Raw genomic sequence first — 18125 nt, 5'->3', positions numbered from 1 at the left:
CAAAAGGCACGAAACCCGCAGGCTGGGGCTTGCGCATCCAGCCCTGCTCGCAGCCGCTCCCCCGGCAGAGCCGCAGTCACTGCCCGCTGCCCAGGCTGATACATGGAAGAAAGATCAACTTCAGCGATTAACGGCACCGAGTTGGGATGTTTGTTTTTTGCTGTCATTAGAGGTGAAAAAGGTGTTTATCAGCTGCATGCTATAATATTAGTTACAGCACTTGTGCCTGTCCTGTGATAGCACACAGATAGAAAGTATCTTTCTACACTTTACTGCTGTCAAAAGACTGGAAAAAGAAAAACAAAGAGCCCAAGCCCTGCAGCACCTATCAGGCACCTGCAGTAACAAACCCCAACCTCTGTGGCGTTATTTGACCTGTCCCTGGGGATCCCAGCTCTGCAGCCCAGCTGGCAGTAGCAGTGGAGCGATACACGGCTCCCTGGGCTTTCCCCAGAGTCTAAGGGCTGTCAGTTTCCCTGTGCCCCAGCTGAAGACTAACCAGGGAAGACCTGAGCATCTAACTGAAAATGGACAGATACACAACAGCCAGTATCATCTCTTTCACCAACTGGTAAACAGAGGCATAAGAGACAGGGTTCAATTTCCTCAAGAGACACCCTGGATTGGAGAAGTTTCAAATTTGTGAATAATTTTTTACTAATCCTTTCACAGATGCCAAGCACCTGCAGTTCCCACAAGACAGTGCTTAATTCCTCTTGGAAACCAGGGTCCACCCAGAAGCTCCAACAAAACAGAGACTAATATAATTTGGGGCATTTTGGCTTGAGGAAGTCAGAACTGGGCCAAAATGTACCATTTTTCACCTCTAGGTCAATGCCCCATTCATTGCATGCTGATGCATGTTTAACCTGAGAGGACTTTGAACAGGATGAACCGGATAGGGCCCAGCAAAACAAACCCACATCATACAGTGCATTCAAAAAATATTTAATAAGTCTTTAAAAGGCAAGGCAAGCAGCCTACCACAGCCAGGTAAATATATTGAGAAAGTTTTTATTAGAAGGTATATTTCTGCCAAAATAAATAGTTACATTTTCTTCAGCAAAACATTAGAAAAAAGAAACAGGGGAAAAAAGCATCAATTTAATACTGAACTTTTAAAGTGACTGTGAACACTACTTAGTGACATTGCTGTATAAATACATGACTTGCGTATGCTATTGCTGGTCTAGTTGCTGCTCTGACATCAGTAATTTTCACAGGATTTCCACAGGATCTCCAAATGCGCTGTGTGGTTAAGGGTCTTCTCAAACTCAGTGACAGCAGCAGAGTCCCAGGACACATTTAACTCAAAGAGCTGCTTTAGATGCTGTTTTCAGGAGCACAAGAAAACCCCAGAGGAAAAAAAATTTTATTTCAAAGTTACATTTTTAAGTCTTCTGTTTGGAACTAGAGGTTTCCCCTCCCTGTGCAGGAAGGCCGATGTGGATCCATCCAGTGAGATGGATGCAGTTAGAGACTGTCCTAGTGGAGCTGCCTGCAGATTGGAAACAGAGCCATGTCCCACCAGTAGGCAAGGGGAAGGAGGGAGAGGAGAGGGGAACAAGTACTGCTGCATTCAGAAAGGCAGCCGCCACAGGGACACAGAGGGCAGGCAGGCCAGAGCCCACTGTAAAGGCACAGGGCGTGTTTGGCACAAACGAACTGACTAATGTGGCAGCCAGGAGAGGTGGTCCATTCTCTCATTGATTTAAGAGGAAGAAGGAAACAAAGCTTGAATAAACTGTCGGCAAGGCCCTCTGACTTTGGCAATGCTCAGCCCTGCCACCCACCACATCTAGCATGTGTCTAGCAGAAATGAACCCCTAAGGGAAACACATACACGGAGTTTCAGCTATTTCTCCCACAACCTCTTTGGAGGGAGAGAGCGAGCAAGCTCTTCTCTCAGAGGAAGGAGTGAATTACTAGATTAATTTTTTTAAAATGGACAAAAACACTGGGAAATATACAATAAGTACTAGGGACACCCCAGTACTGGCAGACAGCAGATCCTCTTATTCTCTGGTCTGAGTGTTGCAGATACACAGCCCTCCAAGAAGTCATGAGAAAACAATTCCTAGGTCCTGCAGACAGTAGTCAGAAGTAAAGTATTTTCTCTTACCCCTCAAAAATCAGCTTGCAACAGTATTAACAGTAGGGCAGGCAGCAAACCAAACCCAACATACCACACGCATCGTGACTTAGAGAGCATGCCATAGATACAGACTGTTGTGCACAACATAAAACAACTCTACAGTGTTGTACAGGTTAGGGTTAGACGCAGAAGTAGTTCACCTTAGCCTTGTTAAAAGCAGCAAGTAGTATCTGTGTCACAGGAAGGAGAAAAAAAAAGTGGATTCCTGAATGCACAGACCCTTTATGTGAAACAGTGGAAACAGCAAGGGTTGGGACTCGTTGCAGAGTTCAAGTGAATGCTATAAGGACAATTGGACATGGACTGCAAGATGAACTTTTTGTCCAGGAACCTGACCTCTCAACCACCATATACTGGAAAGCAGACAGGCCCTGGCAACTACCCACTGGCCTGCCCAACCACACATTCTGCTGAAGAAGGGACTGACTACTACAGACAATTACCTTGTTCCTATGAACTTGACAAGTGTAGGTTAAGCAGCAGCTGCTGCCTGGAAGATAACGCATGCCATGAAGTACACATAGAACAAAGGCTTGAAGAATTCCAGTTAGCACTATCACAGTAAACCCCTCCAGGTCCAACCCCAAGCCTATCAAGAGGTTTCCAGGGATTTCAAAGAAGTGGAGTCTGATCTAGACAAGGCAGCACTGCATAACAAAAAGCTGTTCTTCAAAAATAGCCACAGCCCTTTTTCTGCATCAGCGGGCTAGAAGATCTTCCCTACTTTCTTCATCCTTTGCAATCTGTGGTGAATGAACAGCAAGAATTTCAAGCAAATGCATGAAACTTCTCTTAAGGAAGAGGAGGGTAGTTTGGGGTATTTTTGACAGATCTGCAGTTCTTTTATCAGAGCCTAAATCTATAAAGCCAACAAGCTAAACACACAACAGCCACTGCATCACTTGGGGAATAAACACAGGCAAAGAAAGTGTTAATACAGAGTGGTGCTTTCCCAGTATCTGTTCACACCCGGCAAATTAGCATAGGGAAAACAGGAGTTTCCTCCCCAAAGAGTTAGACGTTTATATTTAAAGCCAGGCTTTGGTTTGTGGTTACAGTTTGAAGTGTACAAAAGCATCTCTTTGAGAGGTTAATATAATAAAATAAACAAAGATGAGGTGAAACACAGAATGAAACTCAGGCCTTTTACCAGGCACAGCGGTTTGTCGGTTGAAATGCATGGACCAGAACCAGCAAGCCTTCTGGATCAGAGCACTGGAAGACAATGGCACCAGCCCAGTTGGTTTTGATGCAAGAAGAGAACAGAGGAGATCCAGGGGATAAGGGTGCCAAGCTGCAATTTCTTAGTGCACTCTGTTGCCAAGAGAATTTTGTTTCATAGTTTAGTGGTTTACATAATCACTCAGTGGTTTTACCAGTCCAGGAAGAAGGGATTAAAAAAATAAAAAAATAGTTGCATCATTTTCTCCACCTGTGTATTAACACAAACAAGGCAGAGTCAAAAGGGCAGCAGCTTCTAAGCACAAGATTTTCCTCATCCAGCTTTGCCCCTCACAAATGTTTTGCTTCTGGACAAAATGCCCTCATTTCTTGCCACTAAATATCTATATGTTCTTGCCAATTGCTATGTGTGCATTAGGGACAAGAGATATTAATCTCGCAAACTAAGCAACTGTGCATGTGCCATTCCCCTAAAGAAGGCAGCCCAAAGCAGTGGAAGAAAAGAAATCCCACAGCAAACCATAAAATAAACACCTTTTCTCAATTCCAATTTTCATCAAATTCATTCTGCTCTCACTAACTGACAGTAGCTTGTTGCTGGTTCACTTTGATTAGAGTTACATCCATCTAGCAGTAAGCTTTTTCCACAGGCTTTAGACAATCACAAGATTGACTTGTTTTATAATCCAATATTCCGATTCTGGTTTCAGAATCCTCCAGTTTTTTCTCTTCCCGTAGCAACTTCCCTGTTCCCTAATTGCGTTAACTATGTGAACCTTAAGACTAAATCTGACTGCATAAGTGCAGGCCTGCTTCATAAGCTATGCAGGCCCTTGTGTTACATAGGTAGGTTACATCCAGGAAGGGCAGTGGGGTGATACTCTAAGTCACAAGTTCATATTTGCACTGGCGTCTCCTGGACAGTTGGTTAGCACCACAGCTGCCCAATCTATTGCCTCACAGCTTGCAATGGCCACTGCAGAAAAGTCCTGATGCTTATCACAGTCTCCACCACAAACACTTAAACCCATGCCCAGTGCACAATTGTGCTGGTAGGAAACAGCACCCACCACCTCACCCACACTGTTTGTGCAGATACGATCGAGCAGATTCACTACTTTCTTCAGCTATTAGTAGAACTTCTGGGGTTATTTTCCCTTTCTAAATCACAGGTGCAAAAGAGACTCTATTATAAATCACTATACCACCTATAGGCTATGTAATCAGCTTCAGATACCCTGTCTTGCTCCCCAGCAAAGACAGCGTATGTTTGCTTTGGCCAGTTGCATACTGTTTGTGCTAGGAGAGGTAGAAGACACCTCATGCAGCTAGGCACACTGCAGAAAAAGATACCAGGAGCTGGTTTTATGTCATAGTGCAAGGACTTAAGCTTAAGTACATGCAATCCCCACAGGAAGCCATGTCTTACCCTGTGAAGAACAGAGTTCATGCTTCTGCACAGCAAGTCACAACCAGACCACCACTGAGAAGGCAGTACCTTACAAGGCAGAGTCCTGCCCTGCTACAAGACCCACTAGCTCTGGTCTTTTAAGGGACAAGACAAACATAACCAGTTCCAAGCAGGCTGCATGTGCACCAACACTCCTAACTTCACTTCCACTTATCCTCCTGCTATTGCCAGCTGCAGAGCTGTACCTGTGAGCCACAACATGAGACAGGCAAGCTGTGAGGCTGGTATAGCTACAAGCCTACACCCTTCTCACTCCAAAGCCTCAATGTCCAAACTCTTCAAGCAAAAGATAGAGCCAAGCCCCAGTTTGGCAGGAGATCCCTTCTGTATCACCCACCTGGAATTTCCTTCAGTTGTATGGTCCCTTAAGGGGCAAAGTCTGACCCCTAGTCAGAGGCAGCCACTTCCCCAGCACTTGCTGTGACACTCCACCACAAGCCTCTGAAAAACAACATCCCCTGCACAATCTCACCTTCCTACAAGCACTTCACATTGCTTCAGCTGCTAAGCTGATCCAGAGACAGTCAGGCTGAGCTTTTCCAGGGCAACCCCACACTAATTCCATTCACAGTGACAGGAATGGGGCCTCAAATTCAACATGTTTCCCTGGAAAAAAAAAAAATCTGTCCAAATTACTTCTTTAAAATAAGCTCAATGACTTACTTAACACTCAGAGTTCAAGCTGCAGAAGTTCCATGAGGACAAAAATAAAAAAGGGAGAGACCATGACAACATGAATCAGGGTAAATACGTAACTTTTTCACATTTCTGCAGTCCCAGTGCAGTCTGCAGCAGTGCCAGCTCTGGCTTCCAGTGGGGATGCAGTTAAGGGACAGAGGAAAGAACATGGCTTCAGCAAACAAGAAAGTCAAGACGAGATTTGAAAGCCATGAGAAAAATTGGTTTAGCAAGAGGCTACTTCATCTTTCAGTAGCACAAAGAGCTAGGGGATGTCAGATGATTTAAGAAAAAACAAGACTTATGCTCTAAAAATCAAAGGAAGCTAAAAGCTGTATGAACTTGAGAGCATCATCTACGTCCTGATTATTTAGCGGTAAAAAGCCAATGGCAATTCAAAGTGCATTATTTGGGAGAGCACAGCTGGGTCAGCATCAGCCTGGCCACAGGCAATGGCCAGGCCTCAACACAAGTCCAGAGCAAGGTATCAGCCCACGTGTGCCTTTGAACACAGAGATCCCTTGCCTGACCCAGTGGGCAACAAATGGCTACAGTCAGTTCCACCAGTCTCCATCCCGGGGAAATCCCCTTTGCAGCATATTCACGAGCACAGGGCAGCCCTGCTCCTGAGGGATGAGACCAGTCCCACCCTACATCTGCTCCCCTTCCCACCCACCCTCACCCTCTCAGAGCAGCAGGCTCAGAAGAGTGGCAGGCACTCTTTCGCACAGTCTAGAGGTGGAAGCTTTATCTGAAACCCTTCCCGAGGGAAGAGGGAGGCCTGCATGTCCACATTGATGCAAAGTAAGCCCAGCATGAGCTGGCGCTGGTACTCCTCCCACTTCATCATGACATCAGACAGGGAACGGTTGCTTCTCATCCACATAGGCAGTGCTTCACCACAAGCCGGTGCGGAAGAAATTGGCAGGCTCTGGGGCCCTCCAAGCTCAAGGTGATAGTAAAGCCTGAAAGGTAAATACATGCAAAGAATCAGTACATGGGAAGACCTGAGCAGGTCACCAGACCAGAGCTCCAGAACCATAGAGTTATTTTGTTCTACCACTGACTGCATGATCTTAGTCAGAAATCTCTGCGTGTGCCCGTTTTCCCCCCTCATCTCTCTTGATTATTCAGACTGTGAGCTCCTGTGGGTAAGAATCACCCCCTTGTACTAGGATCTGAATCACAGCTGGGACCCTCTGCTTACTACTGTAATACACACAGTTTCCTAACCTCATCCAAGCAACAGTCTTCCCTCAGCCTCAAGCCATGGCCTACTGCAGAGAGTTCAGTTCAGCAGCACAGGCACACATACAGACCCAAAGCATTCTGTCTCATTTGGAAACTGTCTGGTGTTTCCTGGTCACCCCAGTGCCTCCCCCACCCTAAACCAGGCCTAGACCTGGAGGCAAAAAAGGTCATTTGAATGCAAGTACCCATTGCAAGGAACTTTTAGGAGACCCTGGGCCAGCAAATGCCATACAGACAAGGAAGGGAGCATGGAATAAGCTAGCATATTGTTTTAATTAGACCTACATCTTCTGCCCTATTGCTATAGTAACAGCTTCATTACAGGGTCTGCCCTGTAACGGGAAGAAGGAAGGAGACCATGTGCTGAGTCTATCCCAACAGTTAATGAAGCCAAGAGACCATGGACCAGATCTGCATTTTAAGTTGGGCAGTAAATCCTTCTGGTCAATTGGAGCCTTCTGGAGCCTTACTTACTCCGTGCCAATGGAGTAGAGTCTGCAGAAGTCAAAGGTGGAAGGGGAAATGGAGGGCTCCTCCAGAATAGTGCTGTGGAGGAAAGCAGCCATACCTGGCTGAAAGATGGCTGCCCAGTTTCTTCTTGGCTTTCTTCACAAGATAGCTGCAGATTTCAGTCATCTGCTCCCTCATCCATCTAATATCCTCAGGGATATCTGGGAGCCATTCCAGCAACCTGGGAAGAGACAGGAGACGACCATTAGTTGGGCCACACAAAGGATAGGATGGAAATAATGCCAGTTTTGCCTCCTATCAATGGTTACTCATTATTTTTAGTGACAAATGCAGTAAGAGCGATTTATACTACCATTCATAGAATTAAGGGGGAGAAGCTGTAAAGGATGAGAACAGCCCAGGAACTTATTCTTTACATTTTGTGTCTGCACTTTCCATATTTTTCATCCATTTTCAGATTTGAAAAGTAGTTTTCCCCAAGCTTTTCTATCACAAACTATCTCCTTCCAGAAACTTTTCATAGGGTACTTTGTACTAAGAACAAGTCTGACAGACCTGTTTTCTCAGCCGTGTAAGTGTAGAGCTGGAAATGGCTGGGACTACTCTATCCCTTGCTCCAGAGGGGAACCACCTCTTGTGTGGTTCCTACTTTCATCCCTGCACTCCCAGTTCAGAAGTCTCTCTCCAGGCTCCAAAATTTATCACCATTTTCTAGGGCAAGTTCCAGCACACAGTCATCTTCCTTCAAGCTGGAATTATTGGCTGTAATGACACATGAAGGTAGGAAATTTTTTTTTTCGTATGTCTGGTAAGTGGCAGGAACTTCTTCCTCTTAGAGAGGATTCTACTCTGTCCATTCATGCTCCACCAGCTACATCAAACACTTGGTTGCACTGGGAAGAAAACCACTGAGGGAACCAGTCAAAGGCCTACCTGACAGTGAAGGAAACCGCAGACTCCAGAGGCAGCATATAGGGGACCATCATTGCTGTGGCCACACGTATAGGCAGCATGTTGGTGATACCAGTCAAGAAACTTCTTCTTTCAGCACAAGCCTCCAGAAGAGCTGAAGACAGAAGAGAACATGGCTGAATCCCCCCAGTGGGACTATTCCTTTCCTTGCCATACCCCAGAAGTTACCCAGCCTGACATCTATGCTGTCCACCTTCCACTTCTTAAGGAAGCCTTGCTCAGGGTAGTAATTCTCCAAGCACAGCTGAGACCAGCAGCTTTTAGCTTTACCAGACTCCCAAAGTGAGTCTGATACATCCCCTCCTCTCCTTACTATGCAGAACACTGTCAGATGAGTCACCCTCTCCCAATTCAGCCTCCACAGGGTACGCCACAACTTTATCTAAGATTCCCCAACTCCATCTAACCATCAGCGGGTGCCAGTTGAATCCCCAGGTATGGCCAAGCCCAGCCACAAGCAATACCCACATCCCAATAATCCTCTGAAGTGGACCAGGCAGCACAGGAAGATTGCCTGGGCTCTATCCCTTTGGATCATACCTTGGTTCAGTCTGGGAGGCAAGTGTTCGAAGATGTGCTCTTCAACAACAGCAAGGGCAGTATTATCCTCTAGTTGGTCCTCAGCTTCTGTTTCTTCCTCTTTTTTCTCTTCTGGGGGGGCTTCTATGGCAAGGAGGGGACGGGCAGGACTTGGACGATGAAGGAGACCTGAGAAGAGAAGTCATAGTGTAAGGATGATATAAACTAGCTGCCCTGCCTTGCCTGGCCTTTACAGCGTTAGCCCTCACTTGACCCTAACCCCCCTCAGACAGTCATACATCATACCGAGTCCCTTTAGCTTACATCCATTGTAACACTTACCACAATGAGTTAGAAACCTTGCTGCTTTAAGATCATCCTCTCTTTCCCCACCAGAAATTCTAACTTTTCCCCTTTAAGTATTGCAGGGTGCTGTTTGGCAGTGTTTTGTTGCTGTAATCTGCCAGTCACCAATCTTGCAGGTAAGATTTCCCTCCTGCAGCTTAATCCACAAACACAGCTGCATGACTGCTCATATCCCAGTAAGGTACGCATCACAGAGCAAACAAGTGTGCTTTATCCGTTATAAATTGACACTAGGTGGCATCAAACACACACTCAACCTGCTACAACAGTTGGAGGCAAGAAAGTCCAGTGGTTGCACGTAGAAGAGAGTGAAACAGTAGCGTCAAACTGCCAGGCGCTGGGTGCTGCTGAGGGCATGCCTGCACTCTGCACTGCTGTGCCACATTAGATATACCCTAGCTGCACATAAAAAGGAGCAGGGTATCTGCAGGAGGTCCAAATGGCACTGGTGCCTAACAACTGTGTTGGTGTAGCACTGAGCACACACTAAGTAGCTTCCACACTCAGCTGTGCCAAAGCCACTGCTCTGGTATCAGGGTGGTTAGAGTCCTTCTGCATTGCACTGGAAAGGTGTCCACTCCACCTCTGCTGCCTGAAGCGCTAAAATAGACTTATTAATGGAAATTCCATATTCCAATACCTGAGGCACAGCTCAATTCTGCCCTTCCACCTTTCATATGCACCATTGGCTATCCTCAAAGCCAAGCCACCAAGCCTGGCACAGAAGAGGCAAGTCAGTGCACCCTACAAACACCTGTTGCCTTACCATTCTTCTTCAGGAAGTGCAGTGCATCCCGATAGCCCTGCTTGCACATATCCCGCAGTACCTGTGGGCAGGGAAAGGCAAGAGCAAGTCATTTGGAGATTGTCTGGCTGAGCCTAGCAAACACCCAGCTCAATGCTGGCTTTAGAGGAATTCTCATGACTCCTGAGCTACCCCAAGGACAAGTCTTACCCTTGCCAGCTCTTCCCAGGTTTTGAGCAGGAATGGGAGGTATAACATGAATACATTGGATATGGGAATCACAGGGTAAGTCAGATTGGAAGGGACATCTGGAATCCTACCTAAGTACAGGCTTAGAGTTGCAGCCACCTCACTTCCCCACCTAGAGCTGATGCTGCTGTGGACAGCCTTCAGCAAGTCACTCTGACAAGCAGCCCAGAATACTTCCCAGCAGATGCCAGGAAGGGCCACTGCATTTGCAGATAAAGCCAGCTAAGACTAGAGAGGGGGCAGGGAAAAACTTGTCCAAGTAATTCAGCACATGAATGCATGCTTATTATGCCCAAATGCCAGGGCTATCTGAGGCTGTGTTTGCTCAGAAGCATGCAGAGTTGTTTGCTCTGCTGGCGCTTTTTAGGAGACAGTCACTGGCTTCAGGCTGGCAGCTCCCTCCTGACCTTAAAAAACTCAAGAGCACATCTGTTCCAATGGCTGATACTGATACATACTTGTTTACAAGTGAGCCTGATTTCCTGGCAAACACCACTCTAGAGAGAGCCACGTGGGAATACTTTCCAAGCAACTGCTACCACCTACATTCCAGATCTCCCAGTAGCAAAAGAAAATCAAGCAACCTATACAACCTTGTGCAGATGGTCAAGGTTTGCCAAGTCACTGGGTTGATAATGTCAAGGTTAAAAGACAGACAAACAAGAGATACAAAACTGACAGTGTCTGGAATCTTCTTCTGCTAAAGTGCACAGCATAGCCAGTGCCTATCTACTGTCCCCAAGTTCTGGTGCTGCCAGGAAACTCACCTGTGGCTCCGGAGGAAACAGGGCCTTTGAGAGGCGGTAGAGGTTGCGAAGGTTGAACTGGATGCTAGTGTTGGTGACTCTCAGCTCATGCATGTTTGTGGAACTGTCCCGTGGACAGATATCACTCTCTCCCGAGAATGGAGACACTGTGATTGTGTTCTTCAGCTCATATTGTGGCAAGTTGTCAGATATCCCTCCATCAACATATCTCTGAAATCAAGACAAAAGAAGCACTCTTTGTTCTCGTAACTGATCAAGCGGCTTTTTTACTCTGTGTCCCTGTTCATATTTGTGCCAACAACTTGAGAACAGAATGGAGTACATCCACCAGCACTGGAGGAATCAAAACCAGCGACAGCACAGCTGTGTTGTCTATAATAGCCTTTTGCTACATGCATTTCTTCCTATGGTCAAGTGTGTAGGTCACAAGTGTTCAATGAGAAAGGCATATTCACTTGTGTGACTGCTGACTTACATCTCCTATGGGGTTTGACTGCTGTCCAATTAAATAATATGACACATGAACAACCACCTGCAGTGCAAATTAGCACCGATCTAAGCTGTCACACTGTGACATTGTGTCATTTTTCACTTGTGTTTAAAAGAAGTAAGCTCAGACACAGGTCCTCAGTGGTGGACTAAGAGTAAACTAAGAGTTAAACTAAGAGTAAAACCAGCTGATTTGTTGCTAGCAGGCTTATCGAGCAGCAATCCCAACACATGCATACACCTTTGGAATTTACTTGCTGTGGTGTGATAACAGTGTACAAGGGACTTGAGTTTTGCTCCTAACAGGCATTCTTATCAGAGAGTGTTCTGTACATATGTACCATAAATACACTTGCGTTACCCTTGCAGGAAGGACAACCCCAGTAGCATGTACTCAATTCTTTGAAGTACCATAATTGCACAAGGAACTGAGCAAGACAATCCCGATCACAGGCCTTTGGCAGAGCAAACAACATGCAGAAGATAAAAGGAAAGGGACATCGGTCGAGCCAAAAGAGCAGGAAGTTTGAGACCTTTACAGAGTAACAACTCAAGCTCTCGTGAACCTCAGTTACAGAAGAGTCCTGCTGATTTTGTATCAGGGTTGATCCTACCATTTGCTGCCTGGAACCCTTCCCTTTGGATGGGTTCAACTGCAAATCATCATCAGGAGCTACACAGCCCCATAAGCAGCAGCTGTAACATCTTTCAGCTCTGCTCTCTTTCCAGGCATGGAAATGCTGATCAGAAGAGGAGGTACTCCATCCTGTGTCATGCTTTGCCTCGTCTCACAGGCAGACTGACCACTGACATTGGTCTTTTGCTGCACAATGCCTAGGAAAATGCCGGCTGCTTTGCACTTCATTCTCTCTTGCTGTGGATGGCAGACAGGCAGACACCTCTTCAAGCAGCTCCTCTGAGCCTGGGGAACAGTTCATAGGCTCTTGGGCTGAAAGCAATCAAATTCAGCTACAGGAATCCAGTTCCCATCAAGGCAACAGGGTCAGGGTGGACTGCACAGCAGGTTTCATGGGGGCAAACCAAACCTCAGGGCTGCCTCTGCTTACAGCCTACAGGTTCAAGGGAGATGGCTTGTGATTACAGTTGTAGGCTACAGCAGCACTAACTCATAGCTCACGGCATTTCATCCTCATGTCAAATATTGTTCACCAAACACAGTATCAAGACAGACATGGTTAGTAACTCCTGCACCACCTGGGTTTGGGCAGTGAAGAAAGTGGAAGGATGGGATAGATTAAACTCAAGGAAAAGTACACCCTGTTGGAAACAGGGACACTCAGCTTGCTTACCGGATGCTTTCTAGACAACAGAGGTACCAAAAATCAATTGAACCCTCACCCCCTTTTAAAGCGGGCATCAGTTTTCCCTAAGCCAAAAGCAACCATAGCAAACTGTTATTGTCGTCATCTCCCCAAAGCTGCTCCACTAAAAGCCAAGGCGAGGCACAGCTAGAGCTGGAGATGCCCGGTTGACTCCCTCTGCAAGGATGAGATCATGACAGGCTGAGTGGGAAGAGGACAGAGCAAAGCAGGCAACACAGTGCCCAGACACCCACTTTGTTTAAAAAAGATGGACTTTGTTTAAAAAAGATGGAGTTGTGTTTTGGCCACTTAGCTAAGACAACACTAGTTTCGTGGTGAGGATGCAGAAACATATGTTTCCCTGAGGGTGGCAGCATGAGTGAACGGATGCCATTAGAAAGAAGGCTTAACTACAGTAAGGCTGACAGGCAAAGCCTTCTCACTGCATGGAAATCTAGGAATACACATGCAGACCCCACTCTCTGGTCCACCATTCCCCAAGCAATGCCAATTACCATTCCTTACTTAAGATCAGCCACCACTTCTTTAGATTTGCCCGAACCTCCAGCAACCCAAGACTAACAACTCTCCAACCTCCTGCAAAGCCCCCAACAGTACAGAGCCATGGGCTGGAGCCCCCAGCTGCCTGCAGGTGTGAGCAGCAGCAGCTTTTGGGGATGGTTCATGGACTGGGGTCAACTCTGGAGTGGCCAGTTCCCTTCCCTTATCATGTCCTCCCCCTCACAGGGCCCCTCACTCACATAGTGAGTCATCTCTGACAATATATTGATATCTGAATCACTGACAACTAGCTTTGTGACCCTTGTTAGGGATTCATCTCACCCATGTGCCACAGACAGTTGACAGCTAGCGCATGTGTTAACAGGTCAGTTACTGACCTTCCATTTCTCAGTATTTGAGAATTTTTTTTTTTTTCTCCCTCCACCCATCTTCATCATCCACTCCATGGGGCTACCAGAGCTCAGAGAAGTGAACACTGGAAAAAGATTAGGAGGAAGGCAGAATATGGATTTTACACCTTGCACACAATCATATTGCCTTGAAAACTGGTCCTCATGCCAGGCCTGTCAGTCTGTCCTGTGGCAAATACAGTTATCGCAGGCATGCTAGGAATCATGCAGTCCCGTTTCAAAGCCGTTTTCCCAGGCCCACACCCAACCTTATTTAACGTCTCGCCTCAGCAGTCCCCCTTCAGAGACACAAAGAGCCACAGTTTTCTGGGGAAGAGGTAGGAATTAATTTCCTCATCTCATATATTCCCTCTCCACCTTTCCCCATGAGGAATATTGACATGAGAAGTCATCCCTCAGTGTGCCAGGGCAGCTGCACATTCCAGAAATCCTGATGTTGTAAGCAGTTTTGGAATTTTGAGATTTTGCCTGATCCACACTGACCTCAACTAGCCCCAAAAAGGTGTCAGGCAAGAGCCACTGTTATGCTCCCACCAGCTGTGGGACAAAAACCCTGCCTGCAGTTGTTGAACAAATACCAAACCATTAGTGATTCTGTCACTTTTCTGAAGGGCTAGACATTGGACATTTCTTCTAGGTCATTTCCCTGCCCAACATGCTTGCACAAGATAAAACCAGCCAAGTTGTATATTATGCAGGAGCAAAACTGACCTCACTTTTAGGACACAGGTAGCAGTGGGAGCAGATTTGATACCATGCTCTGACAGACTGAGGCATCTTGGTCAGGTCACTTATGGGAAAGCAGGGCGCACACACATTAATAGCAGCTCTCCCTCTCCCTTTTGACTATTTAGTTTGCAAACAAACTGCCTTTTAATATGCGCATTAACCTATGTAGCACAAGGGGAGTCCAAGCTCAACTGAGGCCCTTAAGCATGACTGCAATATTCAGAGACACTCCAGCTCTGTGCAGCTTTCAAATGTTTTCGTTTCTAATGCACAAACACAGAAGGGAGAAATTGCTCTGGACAGCCTTGGACAGGATGTTAAAGAAAGCTCTACCAGGCAGAAGAACATTATTCTCAGAGGAAGGACAGGAAGAACTCCATAGAAAAGAGATCTGGTATCGGCACCACTAGTTAAAACCCCACAGAAAGTGTCAGGCACGTGGGAGAGGGACTACACTCATGATTTCTATCCTGGACCCAAGTTCTTTCCACATGCAGAGGGTTGGAGCCTCAGTGATGGACAGCATTGTACCAAGCAGCCAGGAGAACTATATGATAAGTCAGCCAGCACTTGCCCAGATTGCTATATGTTACTATCATGTTAAATCCTCTAGTCTTTGGGACATTTATAGCCAACTGCAGGCAGCAGTGGAAAGAAGGCACATCCACTGTTAGAAGTTGTTTATTTGAGAATTTCTCGTGCCCTTTCAGGATATTTGCTGCCAGCAGACAGGCAATAAGACTGCCAAAACGGAGTACCAACATTTCTGCCTTCTTATTCATTAGTATATGATTTAATGAAGGAGCATCTTAGAGTCTTACTTACCACTCCACGCAAGGTTGGAGGTATCAGCCCACAGTAGACAGGGATAAAGGTGCTGCAGACACAGGCCTGAGGAAGAAAGAGATCCAGAATGTAAAAAGCAGATCAAAGCCCACTGAAACTATTACTCTTCTCAGAACACCACACTGGCATGTGCTGACAATTATACACCATTACTAAGGACATTTGGAGACCAAGGCAAAACAAAACTGCATGCAGTTCCTGCCTAGTCCTCTGCAATAAGTTTCCATTCACCTGGATCAGCTCCTCCTTGGAATTGAAGTCTGACAGTATCACATTTTCTCCATCAGAGACCCGCGTCAGGGAAATACCCAAACGTCCCGCTGCAACCTCATGCCCATTGTCTGGCACGGTCTTGGACAGGCAGGTCCGAATGATCTTCACCAAGTTGAAAGATGGGTGGAGTGGGCCCAAGAACCTCTTCCGGGCTTCTTTTGACACTCGAATAATGCTGCCACCAGCCTCACCTGCAACAAGAGAAAGAAAAATGCATCATGAAATGCTAGCAAAACCAGCCTTCTCCTTTACAAAATAAGGCACAGAAAAGCCTAATTCACAGCTTTACTCAGAAGTTTTTCCCCACTGGCTGATATATAACTCAAGACAAGAAGCTATTATGGGCAGTGTTACAGAAGTCATGAAAGTTTGCTGTCTTGGCCCTCATTGCAAAGAGCTACCCTCATCTTACATACGTTTTATAAAGTCAAGGAAGATGACATGCATCTGGCTAAGGCCTCACACTTTTTCAGTAGATCATGTTTCACTGGCCAATGCAGGGCTGGTGAAAACACAGACTAACAAAGAAAACAAGGAAGATGCTTTAACAGCTTTGAGCTTATGGCTGAATCCATTTCAAAACATCTTCCACTAAAACTTTTCTAGTAAGCATCTTTTTTTCCTGACATGAAAAAAAGTCATCCGCCTGTAAGCAAAATTGCCAGTAAACAGGAATGTCAGTGCTTTCCAGCTAAGCAATCCCAGCTCTGCTGTGAATATCAGCCACATCGCAGGTGAGCAAGACGAACACTGTGCTCTATTAGGGATCAGTGACTTAGTGCCACCTAGTGACACCTGAGGTGTCTTTGGTGTCCCGTCCCTTCTGTGTCTGATTCCACAGCACTAAACTAGGCCCTGATGGCAAGCAGGACTCACGAAGGCTGCTTTTCCCTTTCACACAGTGACCCAGCTGGGTTTGGAGGAGAGGAGACATCCCCATCTGCACAAAAGGGAAGGCATCTGCTAAGCCCATTATCTCACAGTCACTAGGAGCCCTATCTGGCAAGAGCATCAGGGCTCTGCAGTGGGAAAGGAGGGATGGGAGAAAACAAAACAAAAACATCAACCCAAGCCAAACCCTCAGCACCCAGCATGCTGCCCTTTGTACACACTAACTGCTGCTTTCACAAGCATCTCCTAGCCATGGTGACATACAAGACAACAGTTCCTCTGAGTATCAGGCAATCACTGCACTCCCAGGGGCATCAGGAATATACATGTGGGAAGAATTAAAGAAACCAGGAGAAAAGAGACATGCTTTCACAAATCAAGACTTCTCTCCAATCAAACTGAAGTTCAGTTCCTGGAGAAAGATGAAAGCCAACTAGAAATCCCTCCATTTTGCTCTGCCACCCAGTCTTGCAATTGCAGAAAGGAGGCAGCAGAATGAAAGAACCCAAGATAGACCCAGGTTAATAAATACAGTGGAGATAAGAGCAACAACACCCTCAATGCTATATTGACACATACCACTCTTTTGCAATACACATGTGCCAGCAACATGTTTTCCATCAACACAGCCTGGGAACACGATTCTGTGCTTAGGAAACCCATCAACACCAGTAGCTCAAGCATGCACAGAACTGGACCCTTGAACATGACCAGAGACTCTGGGGTCAGGATTTTAGGCACTGTAAGGTAGCAAGTTAGCAGAAAATCCAAGTTCCCCCCTCTGAAGCAATTTTTAGCACTATAACTCCAGTCTTTTGCTCTGTCCTAGAGCAATATTTAGCAGTCTAATTCTGATCTTACTTACTCAATTAGCAGTAAGCCATTGAGCCCAGCCTGTTCCAGATAGTAGCCACATAGTCAACATCCTTCCCAACAAGAAGGAAATCAGCCTCACAGAAATTACATTTTATCAGCACCATGACATTAGCACTCATAACACTCCCTAAGACGCCTTCACATCTGACAAGGGGAGGAAAGACACACAGAGGATCTGCAACAGAGCCAAAAACCGAGTGAATCCCAGCCGAGCACCTTGGCCACACAACCCCAGGAAACTCCACTGCACTAAGTGCATTGCAGGGAGTTGCTGGCTTAGCTGAAGAACCCAATGGGAGGGTGGGTGTTGAGCATGCAGCTGTGGGGAAACACCCTGCGTGCAAAGACCATGCTGGGGTGGGGGGGTGTCACTCAAGAGATGGTGCTTAGAGAATGATGCTTTCAGACTTGGCATCTCAGTGTGCAGAAAGATTTGATAGCAATACTGAAAGCAACTGCAATTATATTGAGCTTATGACTGTTCGAGCTAAAATATGAGCTGGAAGTTGCTTAAGAAAAACAAAACAGCAAAGTCCCAACTATGCCAGGAAAGACTGAGGGGAGACTTCAGCTGCAGCTGCCTGCTCTGTCACCATTTCACAGCCAAGTGAGGTAGGGGGACAGAGAAGAACAGAGGACAAAATAAAAATTATTGCTAATTAGCAACTTCATTCTTTGAATAGTTTCTGGGTGTTTGGGTTTTTTGGGGTTGTTTATTTGTTTTATACATGTGTGCATACATGCATACACACAGGACCTTCTGAAGTATTTCAATTTAAGGGCAGCTGTGATTCTGTTGGACTTGCTGGCTCACTTGCACCAAAGCTGAGTGCAGAATGGCTCTGTGGGAAAAGACAGGCACAGGGTGATCTGCAGCACCACCAGCTTTCCTGGAAATAAGGCTAGCTGAGAGTTCAGCCAAAGGAGCCAGGTTTACATAG

At 46.3% G+C, this 18125-nt stretch overlaps 1 protein-coding gene across 1 annotated transcript in view; it reads right to left on the bottom strand.

Moving 5' to 3' along the window:
- Positions 1-931: 931 nt before the first annotated feature.
- The window catches only part of PNPLA2 (patatin like phospholipase domain containing 2), a 33853-nt gene continuing 16659 nt past the window's right edge, over positions 932-18125 (bottom strand). The window contains exons 4-11 of the mRNA XM_009276028.2: positions 15376-15609; positions 15124-15189; positions 10827-11036; positions 9832-9892; positions 8721-8888; positions 8142-8274; positions 7306-7428; positions 932-6451 (exon numbers count right to left, since the gene is read on the bottom strand). Coding sequence (XP_009274303.1) covers positions 6187-6451; positions 7306-7428; positions 8142-8274; positions 8721-8888; positions 9832-9892; positions 10827-11036; positions 15124-15189; positions 15376-15609 — 1260 coding nt within the window. The 3' untranslated portion in view covers positions 932-6186. The remainder of the gene's footprint in view (positions 6452-7305; positions 7429-8141; positions 8275-8720; positions 8889-9831; positions 9893-10826; positions 11037-15123; positions 15190-15375; positions 15610-18125) is intronic.

The sequence above is a fragment of the Aptenodytes forsteri genome, unplaced genomic scaffold, assembly GCF_000699145.1.
Source record: "Aptenodytes forsteri isolate BGI_AS27 unplaced genomic scaffold, ASM69914v1 Scaffold17, whole genome shotgun sequence".
In the NCBI taxonomy this organism is placed as follows: domain Eukaryota; kingdom Metazoa; phylum Chordata; class Aves; order Sphenisciformes; family Spheniscidae; genus Aptenodytes; species Aptenodytes forsteri.
This window is presented reverse-complemented; position numbering and strand designations above follow the sequence as displayed.